Source organism: Puntigrus tetrazona, chromosome 11 (assembly GCF_018831695.1).
Source record: "Puntigrus tetrazona isolate hp1 chromosome 11, ASM1883169v1, whole genome shotgun sequence".
Taxonomy (NCBI): domain Eukaryota; kingdom Metazoa; phylum Chordata; class Actinopteri; order Cypriniformes; family Cyprinidae; genus Puntigrus; species Puntigrus tetrazona.
In genome coordinates this window covers 11,647,861-11,671,010 of record NC_056709.1, presented here as the reverse complement: position 1 = coordinate 11,671,010, position 23,150 = coordinate 11,647,861, and the positions used below count along the sequence as shown (strand labels likewise).

The following is a 23,150-nucleotide window of genomic DNA, read 5'->3' as shown; positions in this document are numbered from 1 at the left end:
CTGATTATTATGATTGTTTTTGCTGACGTGAATCGGACTGATCGACACTTGACGGTCAGAAAGAGTAGAATTGATTAATTAACACTTTTATTCGTCGAGGATGCATTGAGTTGATCGAAAGCAAAAGATCTCTGTTTCAGACGATTGCTGTACTTCGTCCAATCGGATTTAGATACAGAACAAGGCACAGAAAAGAGTTATTTCGGATTTTTAAAAAAAAAAAAAATGCACTGTATTTTTGACCGAATAAATGCAGAGAGGTTATGAAATATGTGCATGTGATATCTCCTAATCGTTTCAGGACAGCGAGTTTCATAATACGCTTGAACAGCCCTGACGTTGTTAATGAAGTCACTCACTCGATATGAAGATAGACGGAGATAACACATTTTAATAACTTTATATATTTTTTTATGTACAATTGACATCATTGTTTTATTTTCTATACATGACTTTTTTACATTAATTAACTTCTATTTTATTTATTTATTATTTTACATTTTAATCATTTGCACTTCCTTACATTTATTTATTTTTATGTATACGATTGTCATAATTGTTTTTTATTGTCAATGCATGACTTTTTTTGCATCAATTCACACAAAATCTATTTCACTTATTCATTCACCATCACTGTTTTACATTTTAATAATTTGCACAACTTCCTTACATTTATTTTTTTTATTTAGATTATTTGCACAATGTTTTCATTTTTAAAACATGACTTTTTTTTTTTTTTTGTCGATTTACATGTATTTATTTACTATATTATTATTATTATTATACATTTGAATAATTTGCACGACCTCCTTAAATTGATCTATTTTTTAATGCATTAATCCCAGGTTCGCGAATCATATTTTTTGCGGTGACCCCACGTATCAAACCCTTCACAATAACAGTCCCTCCATACAGCTATCCATTCTGCTGTATTTTCACCCTTGCTTCGTCTCATTTGAAATCATTTCGACCAATGCAACTAGAGTTTTTCCCTGTTTTTTTTCCTGGTGAGAAAAGGTGAAGACGAAAGAGCGTTCAGATCATTCCCAGTGGCAGGAAAAGTGATGCTTGACGTATTGAGCTCCACTGATTAACCCAGAAGAGTAGAAGGATGAGCGTCAGGTGGAGAGAGAGAGAGAGAGAGATGGCGGTCTGTCTGGACGTTACATAAGCTGTCATTATGTGCCGTTCTGGCCCCGGGCTCGGTTACATCACTCTGAACTTCACCGCGCTCCTGTTATTTTTGGAGGCCGTGTGAAAACCGCTAACGCCGGTTACCTCTGCGGAGCTTAAAGAGGGGGAAGTAAACGAGAACAAAGACGTCCGTCTTCCCGTCAGACGCTCCGGGGGGGGTTCGGCCGAGGATCCTCGATGAGTTTACGGCCTTTCTCCGGGAAGAAATGAGCGCATGGAGAAATCTTCATGACATCAGGGCCGACCTGTTTTGCGTTTAACCTCGTTTGGCTCCAGATGCGAGTCAGGAAACAGGCCGATTAAACCACTGACGACATCGGTATTAAGAAAACGTGCACATTTTTCGTGCATATTTTCCTTCTGTTCAGTTGCTTGTTTGTCCGTCTTGGAAAAACGCGACGTTGGAAGCCGTGAAAATCGGCACAACTGGAACGGCTGGAGCAGCGATGCAGAGATAAATTATATTTTCTATATAACTGCATTTTTCATCAAATAAATGCAGGTGTGGCAAGCAAAAGATAGCTATTTTTTTAAAAGCAATAATTAAAACGCCTTAATTGTACTACAATATACAATACGATTAACACTAGAGCATTTATTAATTTTCGCTCATGCTAATTTCATGCATTATTAAAATCACGAGTTAGTACCTAGCATTAACAGAGATGAATAAATAGCGTAATAAATGTATAATACATTAATGCATTACCAAACAGACCGCTTGTAGTTTTATACCTTTTATATATAATAATAATTTTTTTTTTTTTTTTAATAACAACTACACACTTTTCTAGTTACGGCAAGCTCTAAAATATTATAATACAAGAAAAATTAAGTGATTTATTTTTTTTTTATCCCACAACGATGGCGCTTTGGAGTCAAATAACTAAAAAAGCTTGTTAATTATTTCTTTAAAATGACATTGGCGTATTTATGATATTTAATGCGTGGTATCTCTGCTGCTGTATATGTAAATATTTTTAGAAATATTTAGAAAATAATTACATGTTTATATGAATTTATAACTCGTGGTGGTCCACATTTATTAAACCTACATATGTATATCTAACAAAAATACATAATTATCATAAAAGCATAATTAAGTGCGTGAGACACAGAGAAAAGGCTAAATATATTTTACGAATGCTATTGACGTTAATGTAACTACTACAAAAAGTATTGCACTCCATGCACACCCGGGTCAAAAATTAGTTTTATTGCTTATATCTCTTCATTTTTAAAAATGTGACGGTGTGTGTGTCTCGGCCGCCGCTGGTGTTTTCCAGCAGATGCGCCGCAGCTGGATTCTCTGGTGACTCGTCGGCTGCGGAGCGATGCGATGGACGCGCGACAAACGAGAGAGAGACGGAGAAAGGAGCGGGAGAGTCTGCGCGCTTGCGTTCGCCGGGCGTTTGGCCAAAGCGGCCATAATGCAGAGACGGCAACGAGGCTGCTGGCGGGACACCAGGTCTCCGAGAACAAAGACGTGTGCGCTTCTGACGCCGGCAAGCGGGGCTCGCTTGGCAGCTCGCGCGTTTTCCCATCAACCTTTGCCTTGGAAGCGCGCCGCGCCAGTTTCCAGGCCCGCAAAGAGGATCACGGCCAGATCGAGAGGAGGCTGGCGCAAAAACACGGAGCGATTCAAAAAACTCTTTCCGCTAAATGCATTCGGTGCCTGCAGGTTGTTTTCACGATTGAAAAATGTAGTATTTTTCAGCTAAAACCACGTCGTGTGTGATCGGTGAGGTGTTATTAATATAGACTCAATGCTTTTACGGTTATTCCATTGACAGGCTTTACGGAAATAGAAGATTTTAACTATTAAAATGATTCTAATTACTGATGAACCACAAAAAATACGATGCAATATATGCACTTTTTTTAGTGCACGATTAATCACAGCAAAAATACGCTTTTGTTACATAGTATATGTATACTGTATATATATATAAATACACAAATATACAGTATATATTTAGAAAATAATTACATGTTTATATTTGTATGCATATATATTTATATATATGCATTTAATCTCTAAACATACATATTTTATTTAAATATACACGTGCATGTGTGTTTAATAAATATACACAGTGCACACACATTTATTATGTAAATATTAAAAATATTTGAAAAACACGAATCGTTTCACAGCGCTAATATTTTATATTCATATACGAATACATCATTGTAAGAAATTGCCAATAGAATTCAGTTAAAGTCCTTTGAATTTATGACTCGTGGTGGCTCAGAACCGGTCCACGTTTATTTAATATCTAACAAAAATACATAAATATCATAAAAGCATAATTAAGTGCGTGAGACACAGAGAAAAGGCTAAATATATTTTACGAATGCTATTGACGTTAATGTAACTACTACAAAAAATACTGCACTCCATGCACATCCGGGTCAAAAATTAGTTTTATTGCTTATATCTCTTCATTTTTAAAAATGTAGAGAAATGCGATGATGTGTATCTTCTTCAGGGACTTAAACCACTTGTTTTGCTCCCTTAATAAAAGCTACACTCTTTTCTTTTTATGTATCACTCACCAATACAATATTTAAAGCGTTCATGAAGGTTAAGTCAGTGCATCGGCACGCTCCAGCACAAAACGTCCAGCGCGCTGATATTTATGGGTTCACGCTAAACGTTACAACATGCACCGACATCCATTGCATTGATCTCACAGTTGTTTATCTGTCCTCCAGTGTGGCGTGTTTCTGCGCTGATTACCCCGAGCGAAATATTTATTCCCGCCCCTCCCTTCGGCGGCATCCCGTCGAGGCGATGCTGAGATTTACGGCGTGCACACTCAGCAGCGAGCGCGCGGAAATCTAGCGCATGCGTCAAATCAAAGCCAAACATGGCAACCCCGCGCTCTTTCCTGTCGTATCTCACTGCGAGGGAGGTCTGCTCGCACGAAAAGGGAATGCGACCAAAACATCGTAAACAGGAAGTGGTTAGTCACACAGGCTATCCAGATAAGGCCGCGGTCTCCATGGCTACGCCTTCCTGTGCGACGAGCCGACCAATCAGGGGCCAGGCTCTCACTGGGCGAGAAGTAATGTTCACGGCATTACCAGAACATGCAATTACATCACTGATTGGTTTTATTTCCATGCATGCACCGACTGGTTTCGAGAAAAGTCACCGCGGTTAATAGAAGCGCTCGGCTGGATTAAGTTCTTCACATTAAACGCTATTTGTATAATTCACTATTCAGCACGCAGCGAGCACCTTCCCCGTCTACGCCAAGATTAAATCGGGAATGCTTAATTGGAAAATGTGCTATTTAAATATTAAACGGCTTTAGCACATCAAAGCGTGCCGTACAAAGCTTTTTGTTGAATTATTAAAGGGACGCGGTGTGTGTGAGTTACACAGGATCTGGGAGCTTTCTCTCTCTCTCTGTCTCTCTCTGTCTCTCTCTCTCTCTCTCTCTCTCTCTCTCTGTCTCTCTGTCTCTCTCTCTCTCTGTCTCTCTGTCTCTCTCTCTCTCTCTCTGTCTCTCTCTCTCTCTGTCTCTCTCTCTCTGTCTCTCTCTGTCTCTCTCTCTCTCTCTCTCTCTCTCTCTCTCTCTGTCTCTCTCTCTCTCTCTCTCTCTCTCTCTCTCTCTCTCTCTCTCTCTCTCTCTCTCTCTCTCTCTCTCTCTCTCTCTCTCTCTCTCTCTCTCTCTCTCTCTCTCTCTCTCTCTCTCTCTGTCTCTCTCTCTCTCTCTCTCTCTCTCTCTCTCTCTCTCTCTGTCTCTCTCTCTCTCTCTCTGTCTCTCTCTCTCTCTCTCTCTCTCTCTCTCTCTCTCTCTCTCTCTCTCTCTCTCTCTCTCTCTCTCTCTCTCTCTCTCTCTCTCTCTCTCTCTCTCTCTCTCTCTCTCTCTCTCTCTCTCTCTCTCTCTCTCTCTCTCTCTCTCTCTCTCTCTCTCTCTCTCTCTCTCTCTCTCTCTCTCTCTCTCTCTCTCTCTCTCTCTCTCTCTCTCTCTCTCTCTCTCTCTCTCTCTCTCTCTCTCTCTCTCTCTCTCTCTCTCTCTCTCTCTCTCTCTCTCTCTCTCTCTCTCTCTCTCTCTCTCTCTCTCTCTCTCTCTCTCTCTCTCTCTCTCTCTCTCTCTCTCTCTCTCTCTCTCTCTCTCTCTCTCTCTCTCTCTCTCTCTCTCTCTCTCTCTCTCTCTCTCTCTCTCTCTCTCGGATGAAAGTCATCAGATTGCATCACTTCACAGTAATACACCACACGGCGGACAGGGAGCTAATGTTTTACTAACGTTTTATGAACGCTGTAAAAGTCTTAGGACAAAATGTTCCTAGAGTGATGTTTATGGAACAGTTTTAAAACGTTATTATGTAGAAAATTTAAAGAAAGAAATATAGGTTGGCAGAACGACACTCTCGGTCATTAGTTTTTAAAAATAAACACAAAAATAAATAATAACGTAGAATTTTAATACAAAACAGGACCTTAAACTTTATATTCTTAGGAGGATATATATATATATATATATATATATATATATATATATATATATATATATATATAATATATAACATTATAATCTCATTAGACATTTTTTAACGCTCTTAAAGTACTAAAAATAAAAATAAATAAGTCCAAATATTGTAGTTAAAAAATAAGATTACTAGAATGTGGAAGGAAATTATTAACGAACATTAACTTTTCTATAGAAGTATGTTTTGACTGAAAATAAAGTTAGTAAAATGCAAGAAGAGTAAACATTTTTAGGGGTGAAAGCGTTAGTAAAATGTTGGAAGAAACGTTATATAAATAACGTTATAATCATGGCAAGAAAACAACATTATAACTCTTCTCGAATATTAAAAATAACTGTGCAAACAAGACGCATTAACATTTTTAGAATATAAAAAATATGTTTTTGCTTTATATGTTCAAATCCAATGTTGCCACAACGTTTTTAATAGTGCCTTCGAAAGATTAATCACATTTCAAAATAAAAGTTTTTGTGATATACACACAAAATGTTTTCTTTATATATTACACATATTTATATATGAAATCAATTATATGAATATACAATATATAAATAATTTGTTTACTCCCAATGAAAAATAGAGAACACAAAAGCTCCGATATTGGTGAGAGGAAAAGCACTAACCTACATTCATAATCTGGGCAGATGTTTTAAAGTCAGGAACTAGTCTGGTTTCCGGTCTGGATCCGTGGTCCTGTCCGTTTCTCAGAAGGGTCTTATTAAAGTTTTGCTCTGCTTTCCCTCTTGAACTAGTTCTTGGGCGGAAAAGTCCTGATATTGCATTTGGGATGATTCGGAATATTCAGAACTAAACGAACAATTTCCATCCCCGTGCCTCAAGAGAAAAAATGCCCCGAATTGCGAAAAACAATTCACAATTGCGAGACGGGCTTCCATATTTTAATACAACTAGTTTTTTGTGTTTTGAGGGTTTGAGAACTTACGTTTATGACGACGATAATCCGATATGAATCATTTCAGGATTACGTGTGCATTTGTACATAAATGCGTGTGCTGCATATATTTATGTACAAACGTAATACTATGTTACATACAGACCTTTTACCAGCTTGAATGTTGTAGAAATAACAATGGAATAGTCAACTATGGCTCATACCTTAACCTTTCCTCTAACTGTGATGAGAATTATTATTAGTTTTGGTCAAGAGCTAAAATTGTGTCAGCGTCTAACTGTACGCACAAAACACACACAGATTTCCCAATGTTTTTGTTTTAAGAGTGTGCATAATATATTATTGCCATGCATGTATTTTTCAGGCCTAGCAGTGATATATATATATATATATATATAATGCAATATTAAGTGCAATATTAAATGCTTATATTGTGGGTTAGGTCAGTGTTCTGTGGCCGCTAGTAACCATCAAATCCCTGAGCTAGTAAACCACGCGTCTGCTGGCCGTCTACACGCAATATCCCTGTAAAGCAGATTGCGCAACATGGAGCGGATTCACAAGACTACAGAAATAAAATCAAGCAGCCGTCCGATCGAGGTAACCGGGGGCGAGTTTCTCAAGACAAGGCCTTAGGTGAGGGATGTTCCAATTCTATTAAACCGGCTTACCTAAGAGCCTTAGGAGGGGGAGGTTTACCCAGAAAACCTGCTGGCATGACGACAAGGGAAAGCCTGCGCAAACGCCCGACCCCAGAGAAAACGCCAGTAAGCAACATGTGCTCTAATCTCGCGCGTTAGTCACCGGGGGGGGGGGATTACGTCGAGCAGAAAGTGTTTAGGCTGCACTTTGAAGCCATAACACCGCGAACAATGCGTTCCATTCGAACGCCGTTCTGCGTGTCGTTCACATTCCCTGCCGCCGCTGACTCGCGCGTTTAGGCGCGCTGACAGGCCTAATGCTACGCGTTGCGTCACCTTTAGGAGATTCGCATGACCCGTGCGTTCGCATAGTGCCCTCGGTTTCAGACACATCACAGCGGCTGCAACTTCTGCCGCTGTCAAAACAGAAATGCAAAAAAGCAGCATTGATGGCGTTTCTGGGCTGCGCCCAACATGCACTCGCTGTCAGCGTGTTTTTGGCTTCGCAGCGACTCGCATGTTCGCGGATCTCTGGCCCGCTGCCAGTTTAGGCTTGGTTTGTTTTTCCGCGGATGGGTGAGGTACGTGCCTAGCTCTCTTACTTCCTCATGAGTGCCTGCAAAAACAAGTCCCACTCGGTGCCTGCGGCTCCAGAATCGCCTCGCCCGAGAAAATCAGCTTTGTGTGCTGATCGGGGAGAGGGGGGAAACTGCGCTGCTGCAGCGTTGACACAATTCCCTATTTCTCTGCGCGACACAATCGTAATGTTTGCTTTCATTTCTGGAAGAGCTGCACCTACGACCTACGTGCCAAATTATTGGCCGGCTCACTTTCGGTCATGCATAAGTGCATGAAAAAAACCCCCAACGTTTAGAAGGCACTAACCACGTGGTCTTCTCTGAGGGACTTTCCATAATTTTGCCAGCCGTCATGAATCACATGCTCTTGGCAGGCATGAATCAGGCTTTGAGGCTGAAGTCCAGCACGGATGAATAATCTACCGCCGTAGATATTCCAGACACACACGGCTCCCAAGCGCACTACTGATTAAATCAATAAAAACTCCCTAAGAACTGCTGGGAAGTCAGAAGCTCATTCCAGCGGTTGTTTTGTGTGTTTTTTTTTAGTTTGAGGTTATGGAAGAGTTAAAGGGATGCAGTGGCGCGTGACGTTGCGTTGGCAGGAGCTCTGGAATGTGAGGGTTTTAAGATCAGATTTACTCGCAGCCATCGCCAGTGCGCTCAAAACGGTTTCGTGCATTGCTTTGGATCTCCTGTTGGGTCACCGCTGCTCTGCAGAACCGCGTGAACTCTGCAACCTTTAAAAAGTCAATGAAAGTTGATCATTCACGTAAAAACTGGATGCCATGCGGGACAGAAATAAAGAGCTAAATTTGCCCAAAGGATGGACGTTTTGACATTTTGAGTGAAAACCAATAATATCCCATTGCAAATACTGTTGTTTGCTCTTGGAGGATGATTTCATTGTCTTTTGGATGTTATAAAGTGATACTGACAACACGCTGAAATGATTAGAGAGTGATTAATGTTCTGTTTGATCAAAGGTTTCCATCTTTAAAGTTTGAGTTCAACACTGTATCCAAAGTATTAAGACATTGAAATCAGATACCCATTTGATTGTTGGGAATCTAGTGTGTGATACCGTTCGTTTAATAACTGAATGTCTTAATTAGCTGCGTATCTATTCCTAGTTTTGTCCCATATTTGGATCTGATTTTTGGTTACCATCGTATTAGGTCTACAATTGGGTTATTACTGTTCTTCAGAACATTATGAACTCTACAACCTTTAAAAAGTCAATAAAACTTGATTGTTTTCACAAAATCCAAGACAAATAAAGAACTAGAGTTGCTCCCTGAAGGATGGGGGTTCGTATTTTTAGCCATGTTTTGCTATTATAAACCCAATTTCGGTGTTAGACTGACAGCACTAATAACTCAACTCAACATAACTCCATTGCAAATATGTTAAATGAGCAATCATTCAATCATCTCAGTGGTAAAAAGCGTCCCGGTTTAACTGAATTGACCTTATGTACTGTTGCTTTCCCCCATAGAGTTTCATTGTTTTATGGATATTATCAAAGACTAACAGGATGGAAAGAGATACTGACATCAGAAAAGCTATAAAACAATTCACATTATTTTTGCATACAAGTTCCCATCTTTGAAATGCACTTTATCCAAAATATAAACACGTGTATGATTGGAAAATTAAACCGCGTATTAGGAAACCCAATCAGTCTTTCTGACCACAAAACAACCAACTATAAATTATGGGTCAAATATATCGATTTGATGAACGTAATTTCCCAATATTTTAATATATAATATAAAAAATACACTTTTTGCACCCTCAGGCTGTATGATGTGTTTCAGCCAAATATCCTCTCATACCATACATCAAAGGAAAGCTTATTAAGTCCGAGCTTTTTCGTTGCGACTGGTTTTGTGGCGCTATATCTAATACGATTCGTTGAGTTCACTAATCTAACGTTTCGATTGCACTTCTATTCGTCTCCTAGCTCCGTTCTGATCCGCTTCCCCATTTTGTAGATGTTTTGATCGCTCTTCCACACCGTGAGACGACGCCTGTAATAACACGCTCTCGTCGAGGAGGGAGCGCGGCGCGCATGCGCGGAGCGGGTCTTCGAAGAATCAAGTAAATAGAAGCGGTGACGTCACCGCTCCCACACCGAGAGCTCGCGGACGCGTTCTGTAGCGCGCACACTGCCATGAACTTCGGAGCGTAACTTCGCCGTTTTTCTCGGTGGGAAACTACGACGAGATTTATCTTTTTTTTTTCCTCCCCCCCCATCAGAGCGCGCAACATCCGGAGAATAATCCAACCGCGCATTTCGCGTCCCCGTTTCCAGCAGCATGTCGTCCGCGGCGGTCCCTGCCTCGCGCAGGCAGTCGTGTTATTTGTGCGATCTGCCCCGCATGCCGTGGGCGATGATCTGGGATTTTACCGAGCCCGTTTGCCGTGGATGCGTCAACTACGAAGGAGCGGACCGCATCGAGTTTGTGATCGAAAACGCGCGGCACATGAAACGCTCGCACGGATTCCAGGAGGGCAGATCACCGGGAACGGTGGGCAAACCGGGGAAGGACATGCAGAGCATGAACCACACGGAACCGGGCTCGCGTCCGCCGCAGCCGCTGGATCGCTACCCGCTCGCGTCGGAAAGACCCCCCAGACTGGGTCCGGAGTACCAGGGGGGGCGGCAAGCGAACGGGATCCCGGTGCCGAACGGGTTTCCAAAGCCCGACGAGCCCCCGGAGCTGAACCGCCAGAGCCCGAACCCGCGCCGGACCGGCGCCGTGCCTCCCAACCTGGTCCCGCTGGTCAACGGCACCATCCCGCCAGTGCACGCGCTCAACGGGAGATCCGTGCAGATGGGCATCCCCCCGGTCGCGTTAACGGCGGAGCATTTGGGTAAACGCGCGGAAGACGCGAAGGACAAACACCGCGCCGACAGCATGAGCGACGCGAGCGACGCGCACAAGGACTGGACGCAGAAGGGCAAGACGGTGCGGGAGCTGATGACGCTGCAGAGCCTCGACTCCCGGTTTAAGAAGGAGCACGCGCCGCTGGCGCACCGGATGGGTTACGAGAGCAGCTCCAGTGCCTTAAAAACAGGTACCGAGCGATGCTTTCACGCGGATGTTCATCTCCACGCGTGCACGTAGACTTCAAATCGAGCGAGGCGTCAGATCGCGTGTAGATCTGACCCCGAAGCGCAGAACCAGCCTCGAGGGTCATTTTAATGCAACTAAAATTTGGAAGCTGAATAAATAAGCTTTCCAGTGATCTTAAAATCTGGAATCCGAGGGAGCGTACAAATCTAAATGTTAAGAAAATAAAAGTCATTTTGCAATGCATAGTACTAATTTAAAAATCATCTTCGTGATCTTTATTTAATATAAAATGTTATTTTATACATAACTAGCCGGCCGTTCAGAGATACCTGGCAAGCTAAAATGAACGTGAAGCATGTTTTGATAGATCGTGCTGTAATGCAATTGTTCTTTATTTTACCTGAATGCGTTTTAGAATTATTGTCTAGAGTAGATCTGAAATGTCTTTTTATAATTTTTGTTAATTGTTCTCCTCGTGTGAAATATTCTGAGATGGCCTTGAAAATAGCCTTGATGCTGGCACGGCGTTAAACAGCGAATAAATAAATCAAGTCTACAGTTAGAGTAGTTTAAACCGTCGGAGCGTGCTCTTCAGCTTTAGATTTGCCCTCCACGTTCTCGTTCTTAACTGTTCAGTCTTTAAAAAAATGCTGTGTATTTATGCATATTTAAAAAATCAAAGCGTAGTTGAAAACGTGACTCTGAAGTTCAATCTTTAGAATAATTAGAGATCTGAACACGCTCGGGATTATTCACGCTTCTCTATTAAAACACCAGGGCATGCTTCCAAACTCTAGTTTTTATGTGCACTCTCTTATTTTTAATATTTGTTATGCTTCTAAACTCTTGGTTTTTGTATACTCACGCGTTTTTTAATGTTCAGGTTAATTTGAGACGTCGAAGCATGCTGTAACACTATTATTTTACCGTGCACATGCATTGTTTAAAAACAAGAGCACGCTCTCAAATTCTAACTCGCGCATCTGAATTCTTACTAGTTTATTATTTTGTACCTGCATTCTTCAAAGCATGCCGGGAACTCTCTGGATCACGCATTTGTAGTGTTTGGAAGCGTAGCAGATGCACTTCGCTGCCATTTCATCATCCGGGGGTCGGCGCATGGCACATTTTTTTTCTGGAGCCAGAAAGTAGTGCCAACAACAGGTCATGCATGAAGCGCTGAACTAGCAAAGTATTGCGTCTCTAAATCCTGGAATACATTACACGATCTCCCGCAGTCTGGAGAAGTTAAGGCTAGTTTTTAAAGTCAAAGCCACTTTTTTTTTGCAGATTTGAGGTGACGGATTCCATAGAAAATATAGTAGGGCTTGATAGTCACAGACGATTCTTTACTTTAGACTTTGATTCTTCGTGTTTTTTTATTACTTTGATTCTCGAAACGGATATTTTCAGCCGATTCTAGAAATCGTCGTCCGTCAATCGTCGCCTAGCAACAAGGCGCACATTTTTGCGTCAGTTTGTTGTGATTGGAAGGACTTCAAAGTGAGCTAGCATAACATCCTCAATCATGTAGTATATGTTGGCTAGCCTCCCTCTGCCATTATTTACGAAGTTGTAAGCGTGTCATGCTTAGCATAAAAGGTTCAAGACCACTTCTCGAAAAAGACGTCGCTCCCATGTTATCCAAGGCGTTCATGTTTTTCATCTTCAGTCGTACAGAAAATACGTTTTTTGACGAAAACATTCCAGGACTTTTCTCTATATAGTGGACTTCAACGGCCAATGGGGTCTTTACGGGGTCTTTTATAGCAATTTTTTTTTTAATTTTATCCACTTTTAACGACAAAAAGTTTAAAACTTTCACTTTTACCATTTTTGACTATTTCGACGTTTTTCTTTTTTTGTGTGTGTGTGTGTGTGTGTGTATGCTTCGTAAAAACACTGAGTCGACACTTCGGCCTACGTCACGTGTGACCTTTCTAACTTCACCTAATGAAGACTTTATTGCGAGTTTTAAAGTTAAAATTCTGAGATATAAAGTCGACTTTTATAAAGTCGCAATTGTGAGTTTATATTGCGCAGATTTTGACTTTTTTTTCACGGAATTGCAACTTGTGCGACAAAAAAGTCGGCATAACCTTTTTTTAATCTTGTATTTAATGGTGAAATTGCGCTTCCATAAGAACGAGCCAGATTGGAATCTAAAAATGGACGTTCAGTTTTTAAGTCGAGTGTTCGTCTCTCTCTCTCTGCAGACCGCGGTAAGCACTCTCGAGGCATTAAAAGGAAACCCTCTCCGGAGCCGGACGGGGAAAGCAGCGCGGCGAAGATGAACGGCGAGGGTCAGCCGTGGTTGCCGTCTCCTTCCGAGGTGCTCAAGATGCCCTCGGGATTCGCCGCCGCTCCTCCCTCCACCATCTCCCCGCATTCGCGCACTACACCTCCGGAGGCGTCCACCGCCGCGCAGAACGGCCAGTCGCCGATGGCAGCGCTAATCTTGGCTGCGGACAACGCCGGAACCGGCTCGCCTAAAGACGCGGGGAACCAGGTGCACTCCACGACCATGTCGGCCGCGGGACGGCGGAACAGCGGGAGCCCGCAGTCGCCCTCGGCCGGACAGAGGCGGCTCCCGCTGGGAACGGCCACCGCGCACATCCCAGACATGGACCCGCAGGCCGGGCACCCGCAGAGCATTCCCGACTCCTCGGGGCCGCCCGGAAGCGTGCCGCTGTGCTGCACCCTGTGCCACGAACGCCTCGAGGACACACATTTCGTCCAGTGCCCGTCGGTGCTGTCGCACAAGTTCTGCTTCCCGTGTTCTTGCGAGAGCATCAAACAGCAGGGGGCGAAGGGAGATGTTTACTGCCCGAGTGGCGAGAAATGCCCGCTCGTTGGATCCAACGTACCCTGGGCGTTCATGCAGGGCGAAATAGCCACCATTTTGGCTGGGGAAGTAAAGGTTAAAAAGGAACGGGACCCTTGATTTTTCTTTTTTCCTTTTTTTGCGCATAACATCCCCCAGGTTATAAAAAATTTCGATGATGTACTTGTCAAACGATTAATCGCAATTAAATGCATCTAAAATAAAGTGTGTGTTTACTGTGTATATTATATATATATATATATATATATATATATATATATATATATATACACAGACATGCACGAATATATTTAATAAAAATATTGTTTGTAAAATAAACGTTTCTATATAAGAATATGAATATATAAACGTAACTATTTTGTGTGTGTGTATTTATATATACATAAATATACACAGTACACATTATGTACACGATGTTTATTTTGGATGCGATTAATCGCGATTAATCAGCACTATAGTGCTCTTTTTTTTAGCGCATTAATTTTGTGCTTAATACACTACAAATGATTCTGTCGTACTTTTTAATACCAACTAAGTGTACTCAAGTGTGCTTGTTTTGGGACACCGTGAATATAAACACAATCGTGCTTTTAACATACCGCCATCTTTCATGCACTAGCGTACTCAAGTGTTCGGCAAGCGGCGACTAAATACATTTTTTAAAACGTTAGTATGTTAATACCCCGTTTTTGTCTTAATATTCCCGGTGCCCCAAAATAGCACAGCCGAGAGCATTTAGTTGATCTTTTTAGTATATCAAGTACAAAATTAGCGCGCGAAAAATTGAGCTCTTTATAGAAGTGTACTTTTTTTTTAATACCTGGGCCACCAATCGTATTGCATACCATCCAAACGTGAACTAACCGGACATGTACATATTGAACTTAAGGGAACTGTACACTTGGTAAACATGGCTGTATAATTTTTTTTGATTTTCCCTTTTTTGAATACATTGTGTTTCTATATTTTTTTCCGAAGATGAAACGGTATGTACGCGCTATAACAAACTCCCCCCTTCCCCCTTTCAGTGGTTGTTCAGAGCGAACGCTCGGTGTACTAGTAGACCTGGTGGCAGTCCATGTTTAAACACAGAATGTGACTAATACTCTTTAAGCACTTGGCAAGAACTGAATCGCTTTTAGCTGTATTGTATGCACTTGTTTAAAAATTGCCAAATACAATTTCTGACCTTGTAATAACAATCTGACATGTCTGTGGTTGGCTTTATTGTCTGCCCTCGCTGAATCATGCGCCGCGGATGACGCAACGACCTCAAAGAGTGCGAAAAGGGAACTAAAAACAACACTCGGGAGATTTTGTCCCGGTGCATGCTGGGAGTTCGTCGCCCCTCGATAATGGTAACCGATATCGTGGCTGTTTGCAAAGCTGAAGTAACCCGAGAATGCTTGATTTTGGAAGAGTATCTGTGTTTTTTTTTGCCCTCCTCTAACACGCAGGCTGTGACTTGTATCGCACATTGTTTTCGGCCTCCATGTGGAGTAACCGAACGCTGCGTGCAAGGCGACACTCCGCGTCTATTTTTACTCGCACGCTGTGCGTTGAGGAGCTTGTAAACAATCTTTCCTTTGGCCTTTTTTGGTGGATAAAGACCTGCGATGCTAAACATTACAGATGGGGCGTTTCAGCATCTGAAAAGGCTAGTTCTTACTTTAAAAATACACTTAGTTACCATAAACTAACAACAAAACACCCCTAAAGCATTTCAATTCAACTCCAACATTAACCAATACAGTGCAATAAATAAATATTTACATGCTAACTACTACAAGTATTTTAATGAAGTAACATGAAGCAGTACTGTAACAAATGTAGAGCTCATTTTTAGTTAATGCATTCATCCGAACGCATCATTTTGATTTGTGCATAATTTACTAAATGTTTCAAAGGCAACACTACAAAATGGTGTAGTGAGTTAAAATGTAACTAGTAACTAATGTAACTGAGATTAATGCATTAATTATTTGTTGTAGTTAACTAACGTTAAGGAATATAACAGATTGTAAACAGATTATAAATGTACATTTTCATGAACTAACAATGAACAATGAACTACCATTTAAAAACAAAAAACATGCATCAATATTTTATTCCCCTTTGTGAGTTAAGCATTAAGTAATGTTAACTAATGGAAAGGCTCGAGCTGGTCGTTTCTTAGTCTTGCACTAATCGGCTTTTGTTTGATTTGATGAGAACAGTCCAACAGAACTGTTCAGGGTCCTCACTGATTGTGAATTCAAATTTTAAACAATGCGTTGAATAGATATGAGTTAACTTTATTCACATGCTTTTGTGAACCGGCCAAGACGAGGTGCGTTTTCACCGACTACCATTTTGAAAAACCCAACATGCGTGCGTGAGTTAATGCATTAACTAATGGTAACTAATGGAAACGCTCGAGCTTGTTGTTTTCCCGGTCCTGCGCTAATCGGCTTTTGTTAGATTTAATCAAACTGAACTGTTCGGATGCATTAATTGTGGCGCAGGCTTAAACCGCCGAGCTCTATTATCCGAGGCGCGCTGTAGCATATGCTTAATAAAATGTGGCGTATCACGTGGTCTCTGTGCTGGAATTCCTGAGTCACGCTCGGTCGGCCGCCTCTCCCTCTTCGCTCTCTCGCACAGCGCTCAAATGAATGGAGATCTGTTCTTACACAGGTCACATGCGCTCCAATTAACCCCTTCCCCGCCGCCGTGACCTGGAAAACAGACTTAGCTTCTGCAACCGGAACGTTTCGGTTGCTTTATTTTTATCCATCGAATATCTTTTTGTTTTCGGCCCATTGAAGCGTATCGGATTGCGAAAAAAGTCGTCGTGACACGCACCGAGCAGGTATCAAAATCGAAAGCCGATATCGATAGGACGATTCAGACGGAGAATTCCAGTCATGCCAAGAACGTCTTTTTGGCGTTCGTCGAAACTCAACACCCCGGGGGGGGGGAATACTCTGGTCAGAGATGAATCGCTCTACTCCGGTTACGCCGCAGCTCTTTCTGTCTTTTGTTTGCGCAGCCGTCCCGCCCTCCCTCGCTGCTTACCGTCAGGTTATTACAATTTACCATCGAGATCTTTCCCGTCGTCTTGTATGGGATCGTGTGGTTGTACGCGCTTCAGAGCACGCATGCGCCAGTGAAAATGTGGCGAAATGGAGCACGTGTTGATGTGATGGGCACCAACTCAAACACCAAGCCACTTCGATTCAGGTTGGCATGGTGCATTTTCAAAATAAAAGTACTTTGGATGCGGTTGCATCGTGGAGCAGCGAACTTAGGTCAACGCGGTGTCATTCTTCATCTCGATTGGGAGTGCGTTCACCCCGCTGTACTTGTTTAGGGTTGGGTTGGTTTGTTTAGACTAAGACGCTTGATTCCAGATTAGCAAGGAGCAGTATCTCGCAGGAATACAGTGTCTTGCAAAGTTTAGAGTTTTAACAGTATACTCTTTATTGGGTGATGCAATTAAAGAAGCTTTCGTGCAACAGTTCATAAAAGAGGCAGTAAATATCTTTTTTTTTAATAATATGAAAAGCTCTTTTTGTGCAACATGGAACCACTGCTGCCAATAAAGAAGCTTTATTTTTACAAGCATATAAACCTTTTAAGAAAGGCCTTTTGTTATATAACTACAACTAAATCATTTTGTTAGTATGCTTAAAAGCACTGATGAAGTTATGGTCCCAGATATATATATATATATTATAATGTTATAAGAATGTTTCGGAACATCCAGTTTTCAAAATTTCGCATTTTTTTGCAAACGTTATGGGAACGTTAGTTTTGAACGCTCTCTTAACATTTTGAGATGTACAAAACATTAACACTTTGTTTTACGGTGCCCTTTTTACAGCTGCTGTTATAATAAGCACAATAAATTATGCACAACTACATGCAAGTAACCAAACACTAACCATATAGTAAGTACATGTAGTTCATTAATATTACATGGTACTTAAATGTATAATTACACTGCAACAAGGACACCTTAAATAAAGTGTAACTAAAACATCCATGTAAAATGTTTAATGTATAAATAAGATTTTAAAAATGTTAAGAATGGTATAAAATAATGGTATGAATAACATTCAGATAACGACACGGAAAGAACATTCGGTTTTGGGAACGTTTCTGGGTTGAGCCATCACTTCTAACTGGATTACATCATTTTCATCCCTTCGTAGAAGTCAAAACACCTTTGCTTTTTTTACGATTCCCAGTCCTTATTTGCATGAAATGTTGCGATTCAACACTAAACAGGTTGGTGTAGTTTGCGGCTGTTTACTAAAGAATTCTGTGTAATCCTTCAACAAGAGAAAGACTTCCGGAACGAGCCGGCAGAGTTAAAGTCTCCTGTTTGCCACGTCAGCAGTTTTGTCCATTTGGCCCGAGGCTTCCTGGTGTGTTACACACACACACACACACACACACACACACACACATGCACAGAGCCAAACACCCCAGATCGCATTCCTGGGCCCCTGCGCTGACAAAAAAAAACAAAAAAAAAACAGAAAGCGGAGAATGCAGGGGGGAGCGAGCGAGGCGGATATTTCCAGCAGTTGCTCTCACTATAATTAGACAGAATACAGGCGAAGCTTCACGGCCATCAATCACACGCACTGCAGCACCAAGAAAGGAACTCGTGTCCTGGTGACTGCAGGCCTTTATCTGGAGGAAGGCTTTTTATGTCGCACCAAATATAGCGACGGCACACGCTCTGAACCTGGGACGTGTCGCCAAACGGTGCATTCGTCTCCCGGTGACCTGCAGAAAGAGCAAACAGCCACGTCAGTGCTCCCGCTCGGCGGCGAAGGAGTTAATCTGAGTCAATGTAGTCTTCTTAACCCTTGCGCAGGCCTGTTTTATTGGAGTCTTAATCTTTCACCTCGTTTCCTTTGATGAGTCTGCTTTGCACTAGACACAAAAAATAGATCCTTGTCCTCTAATTCGAAATGAAAATCGTCGTTACTTGCCCTCGCGTCGTTCCAAACCCGCAAGGCTCATCTTCGAGACACAGATTAAGAAGTTATTTGATGAAATCGGAGAGCTGCCTCCATAAACAGCAACACATCTGAAGCGATCCAGGTCCGGAAACGTAGTAAATACATCGGGGATGTGACATCAGTGGCTCAGCTGAGCTTTGCGACGCTACGAGAATACTTGCGCAAAAAAACAAACATGACGTGTTTTACTCAATCATTCTTCCCCCCCGAGTTATGTCTTCTGCCATTTCGGTAACACAACGCATGCGCACGCTATCCTCTAAGCGTAAACAGCGCTTATTATAGATGAATCCGTTATTTTGGCGGGAAAATACAACGAAGAATATCGTTTACATGCAGCGCGGAGTTTATTGTACGTCAAATATTGCGCACCCATTCAGATGAACTATAAAATTAATTTCGAATGAATTAAGTCATAATAACGTCACCTTTTAGTGTGAGTAACGGTAACGACGTAACGGGAGGAAAAGTAATTCGTTTGATTATGCGTCACTGAAAAAACAGCGCAGTTTATTTACAGCTTTGTTATATTATTAGTATTTTAAATTCGGTTGATGTGCTTAAAATATTTATATTTTGTACCTTTTGTTCCCGGCTAACGAAAATATGTTCTAAGAACGTTTTAAAAACATTCCCATTAAGTTCCGAGCAATGTTCAGTTTTTACATTTTTCAAACGTTGCGGTAATGTTAGTACGGCAATGTCCTCTGAACATTTTGAAACAAGCAGTAACGTTTAGAGAACATTAGACAACATCCAACTAAAACAATGTTATGTTTAAATGTTACTTTCGAATGCTATATCGATGATTTGAACGTTCACGTAGAAAGCGTGTTTATTTGAACGTAAACGGTAACGTTAAGAACGCTTTTGGGACGTTATGGGAACGTTAATATTAAACGTCCTCTTAACGTTCCAAAACAAGTCCAACTGAAATGTTTTGAACAACTGAACAATGAATAACGAGAAATAGCATTTAACCGCTGCATAAAATGGCGTGCAAAATCGTAATTAAAAGTCGCAATTTTGTGAAAAGGCCAAAACAGGAACATATTAACTGAACCAATAAACTTAATGAAATTTTTAAATGTTTTGCGATTGATTTTGGTTAATAACTACTGGAAAAAAAATTGGTAAAATAGCTAACTATCTTGTTTTTTTTCCAGAGAGCCTTAGAGATGGACTGAACTAATGAACGTCGTGGAAGTATGTGGGTTACCGAGAGTTTTTGGATGGTGATATTTTAGGCTCGAGTTGAGAATAACCAATCAAACGGCCAGACTGAGCCGAGACATGAAACGGCCCTCCAATAATTCTAGTAGCATAATTAATCAAAGAGTTGGGCTCATAAGATATGCTTTATGTAGTTCGGTCTCTACATGCGCCTGACTGGCCTTTTACGAACCCCAACGTTTTTCTTTTTTACGCCAGGTTCAGAGAGATTGTGTGAAATCTTCCCCCCCGTGATTCCGTCTCTCGTAACGAAAGCCTCCCTCAGTTATTGGGCGGTGAAATGACGGTGTTCCTCTGAGCGCCGCGTCTAAAGAGGCCAGTTTTGGGAGGAGGACTGAAATATTATTCCAGAGCGCTCTCGACTCCGGCCTCGTTCTCCCGAGCCGTGTGGCGGCTTTGAACACGGTGTCCCGTTACAGGAAGCCAGATCTCAGAGATTGGCCCTTTAAAGTGGATCTCTCATATCCTTCCTTTTTGTTAAGATGCCTTTCAAGGAGACGGCCGTGTTTTGGTGCAGATGGCACTGGACTTCCTGAACACGATTTAGAGGCTCTCGGATGTGTTAGACGAAAACTTTGCATAGTAATATCCCAGGCGACATATTTAGATGATAAAAACGTTGTTTTTTAACGTTAATAAACTGTTAAAATGCCCCTTTAGATGATTATTTAAAAGTGTAAAAAAAACAATTTTATCACTCAAACACTTTGCAGTAAAAATATCACGGGTGATGTATTTAGATCATAAAAATGATTTTTTTTTGTGTATGTGTGTGTGTGTGTGTTACACATTTTACTTAAAATGGCCTTTTTTATTGTGATTATAATGTTAAAAATTGCACAAAAAAGTACAAATAAAAACTTAAAAATAAAAAAATTTACATTACTAAAAATTCCCAATACTGTAAAAATGTAAAAATTCTAGTAATGTTTTACTATCGTAATAAAAATTACATTCTACAAATGCTTTCACCCAAAATAACTAAAATGTTCTGTTAGTTTTTTGACCCAAAATATAACCATGAACATTTGAACATTTATTTTTTCCTTTCCTAAGAAAGTTAAAATGCATTAAAAGTTATTTTAATGCATAAAAACTTTTATTTTAACTATATAAACTTACTGGTTTGTTTTTAATATCCCAAAAGCATTATAATGTTTAGTTTGATCATAACCGGACCGTTGCTATGTATCATTACTAAAAATATTCGGAATACTCTCAAGAGTCTAAAAATTCTAGGAATGTTTAGAAATTCCAAAACATTCCTTGATGTGTTCTACAAAGGTTTTCACGCGAAATACATAATATAATTATGTATACAAAATAAATACATAATTTCTAGTTATAACATTAATCAAAGGTTGCAACATTGTTTCTGATAATGTTTTAGTAGCTTTTTGACCCAAAATACAACATTATTTGAACTATTTTTTCATATTTTAAGCATGCCCAGTTTTCTTACTGCAATTCTAACGTTGTTTAAAAGTTATGCAAACATTTCCTACAATGTTTTGCTTTAACTTTAATATATATATATATATATATATATATATATATATATATATATACCAAGACCACTTTCTCTCAATGTAATGAGAACATTTCGTTCTAACATGTATGCAACTTTTAAAAAATGAAAGTTGTGAGAATGTTCCCTGTTAGCCGGGATCCACCCAGCATGGGCCGAAGTCATGAAAGACGGAGGAGCGGAAAGAAAAGAGGGAGTACGAGTTTGCTCTGACCTCATTTGTTAATGTGTAGCAGGCCTTTCCGTAGGCTCTGTTTGACAAGAGTTGCACAACACAGAGCTGTGGCCTTTGGCTGGCCTGCGGTCCGCTCCGAGGCGGTGTGTGTGTGTGTGTGTGTGTGTGTGTGTGTGTGTGTGTGTGTGTGTGTGTGTGTGTGTGGGTGTGGTGAAGAGCCTTGGCAAGGTCGAGCTCGCAGAAACTCCCAGCGTCTGTGCGCCTTTCGTTGCTTTGTTGTTGTTTTTTCTCAGTTTTGTCTGCAACAGTTGCTACGCGCACCGGCGGCCAGCGCTTTTGTACTTTATAGTAATTCTTTCAGGTACAATAGTTTTGGGAGTTTCAGGCTGGAGCTGAATAATGAGAGTTGCTTAACCATCTGGAAGCAAAATATTAATCATATAATGTCGATGTTAAATGTTAAAACATTGTTAAAATCTATTTATGCATAAATAAATATGCAGGCATGCATGTATATATTTAAGAAAAATATGTTTATTATATATATATATATATATATATATATATATATATATATATATATATATATAAATATAAATATATACATTTAAATATTTTAAAATATATGCTGTATTTATACATAATAAATACATATATAAACAAAACCTTTTATTTTTAAAATAAATATATAAATAAAAAGCATAGGAAATGAGTTGGAAAAAATGAAAATTTTCATAAATTATATATATATGTATATACATATATAAATAACTATATTACAAAAACATTAAGAAATAGTTTTTTACAATAAGTAAAAATAAATAAATACAATAACTTATGTTTTCCTAAAATGTAAATATACATAAAAAAAACATAAGAACAAAAATTATATATATAAAATGTGTGTGTGTGTGTTTTCCTTGAAAACATTCTTTTTTGGCTGATATAAGTCTGGAAATGTTTTCATACGGTCCGAATCGATCTTCATGTCATCACCGAGCTCTAAATGTTATGAATTAACCAGGATGATAAAGCACATGGTAGTCATTAACCAGTGAGGCTGGCCCCGCCCCTCTCCTGTCATTGGGCCGGGCTTATCTCACATTCACTTGACCTTTGACCCTGTAGATCTGTGCCTAAGAAAATAAACACAAGCACACCCATCACATCTGGAGAGCAGCACCGCTGAACATTGACCGCTGCCTTCAGGCCATGTGAGTACAGACTGACAGGAACACAAAGTCCAGGGGGTGTGTGTGTGAGCGTGTGTGTGTGTGTGAGTGTGAGTGTGTGTGTGTGTGTGTGTGTGTGAGTGTGTGTGTGAGTGTGAGTGTGTGTGTGTGTGTGTGTGTGTGTGTGTGTGTGTGTGTGTGTGTGTGTGTGTGTGTGTGTGTGTGTGTGTGTGTGTGTGTGTGTGTGTGTGTGTGTGTGTGTGT

The 23,150-nt window shown here is 40.6% G+C and overlaps 1 protein-coding gene and 1 long non-coding RNA gene across 2 annotated transcripts in view; one reads left to right on the top strand and one right to left on the bottom strand.

The window, feature by feature from the left end:
- Positions 1-13,125, bottom strand: part of LOC122354243 — a 15,072-nt gene extending 1,947 nt beyond the window's left edge. Inside the window, exon 1 of the long non-coding RNA XR_006252094.1 lies at positions 11,929-13,125. This is a non-coding gene — a long non-coding RNA (uncharacterized LOC122354243). The remainder of the gene's footprint in view (positions 1-11,928) is intronic.
- irf2bp2b (interferon regulatory factor 2 binding protein 2b) lies at positions 9,967-14,033 on the top strand. The gene is made up of 2 exons (XM_043252389.1): positions 9,967-10,916; positions 13,132-14,033. The coding sequence occupies exons 1-2, from the start codon at positions 10,154-10,156 to the stop codon at positions 13,857-13,859; spliced, it is 1,491 nt and encodes a 496-aa protein (XP_043108324.1). The 5' UTR covers positions 9,967-10,153; the 3' UTR covers positions 13,860-14,033.
- The last annotated feature ends 9,117 nt before the right edge of the window (positions 14,034-23,150 follow it).

Excerpts from the sequence above, each read along its gene's own strand:
- irf2bp2b (XM_043252389.1), top strand. The coding sequence starts at position 10,154 with ATGTCGTCCGCGGCGGTCCCTGCCTCGCGCAGGCAGTCGTGTTATTTG. Across the intron at positions 10,917-13,131 it reads CTCCAGTGCCTTAAAAACAG|ACCGCGGTAAGCACTCTCGA; the intron begins GTACCGAGCGAT and ends CTCTCTCTGCAG.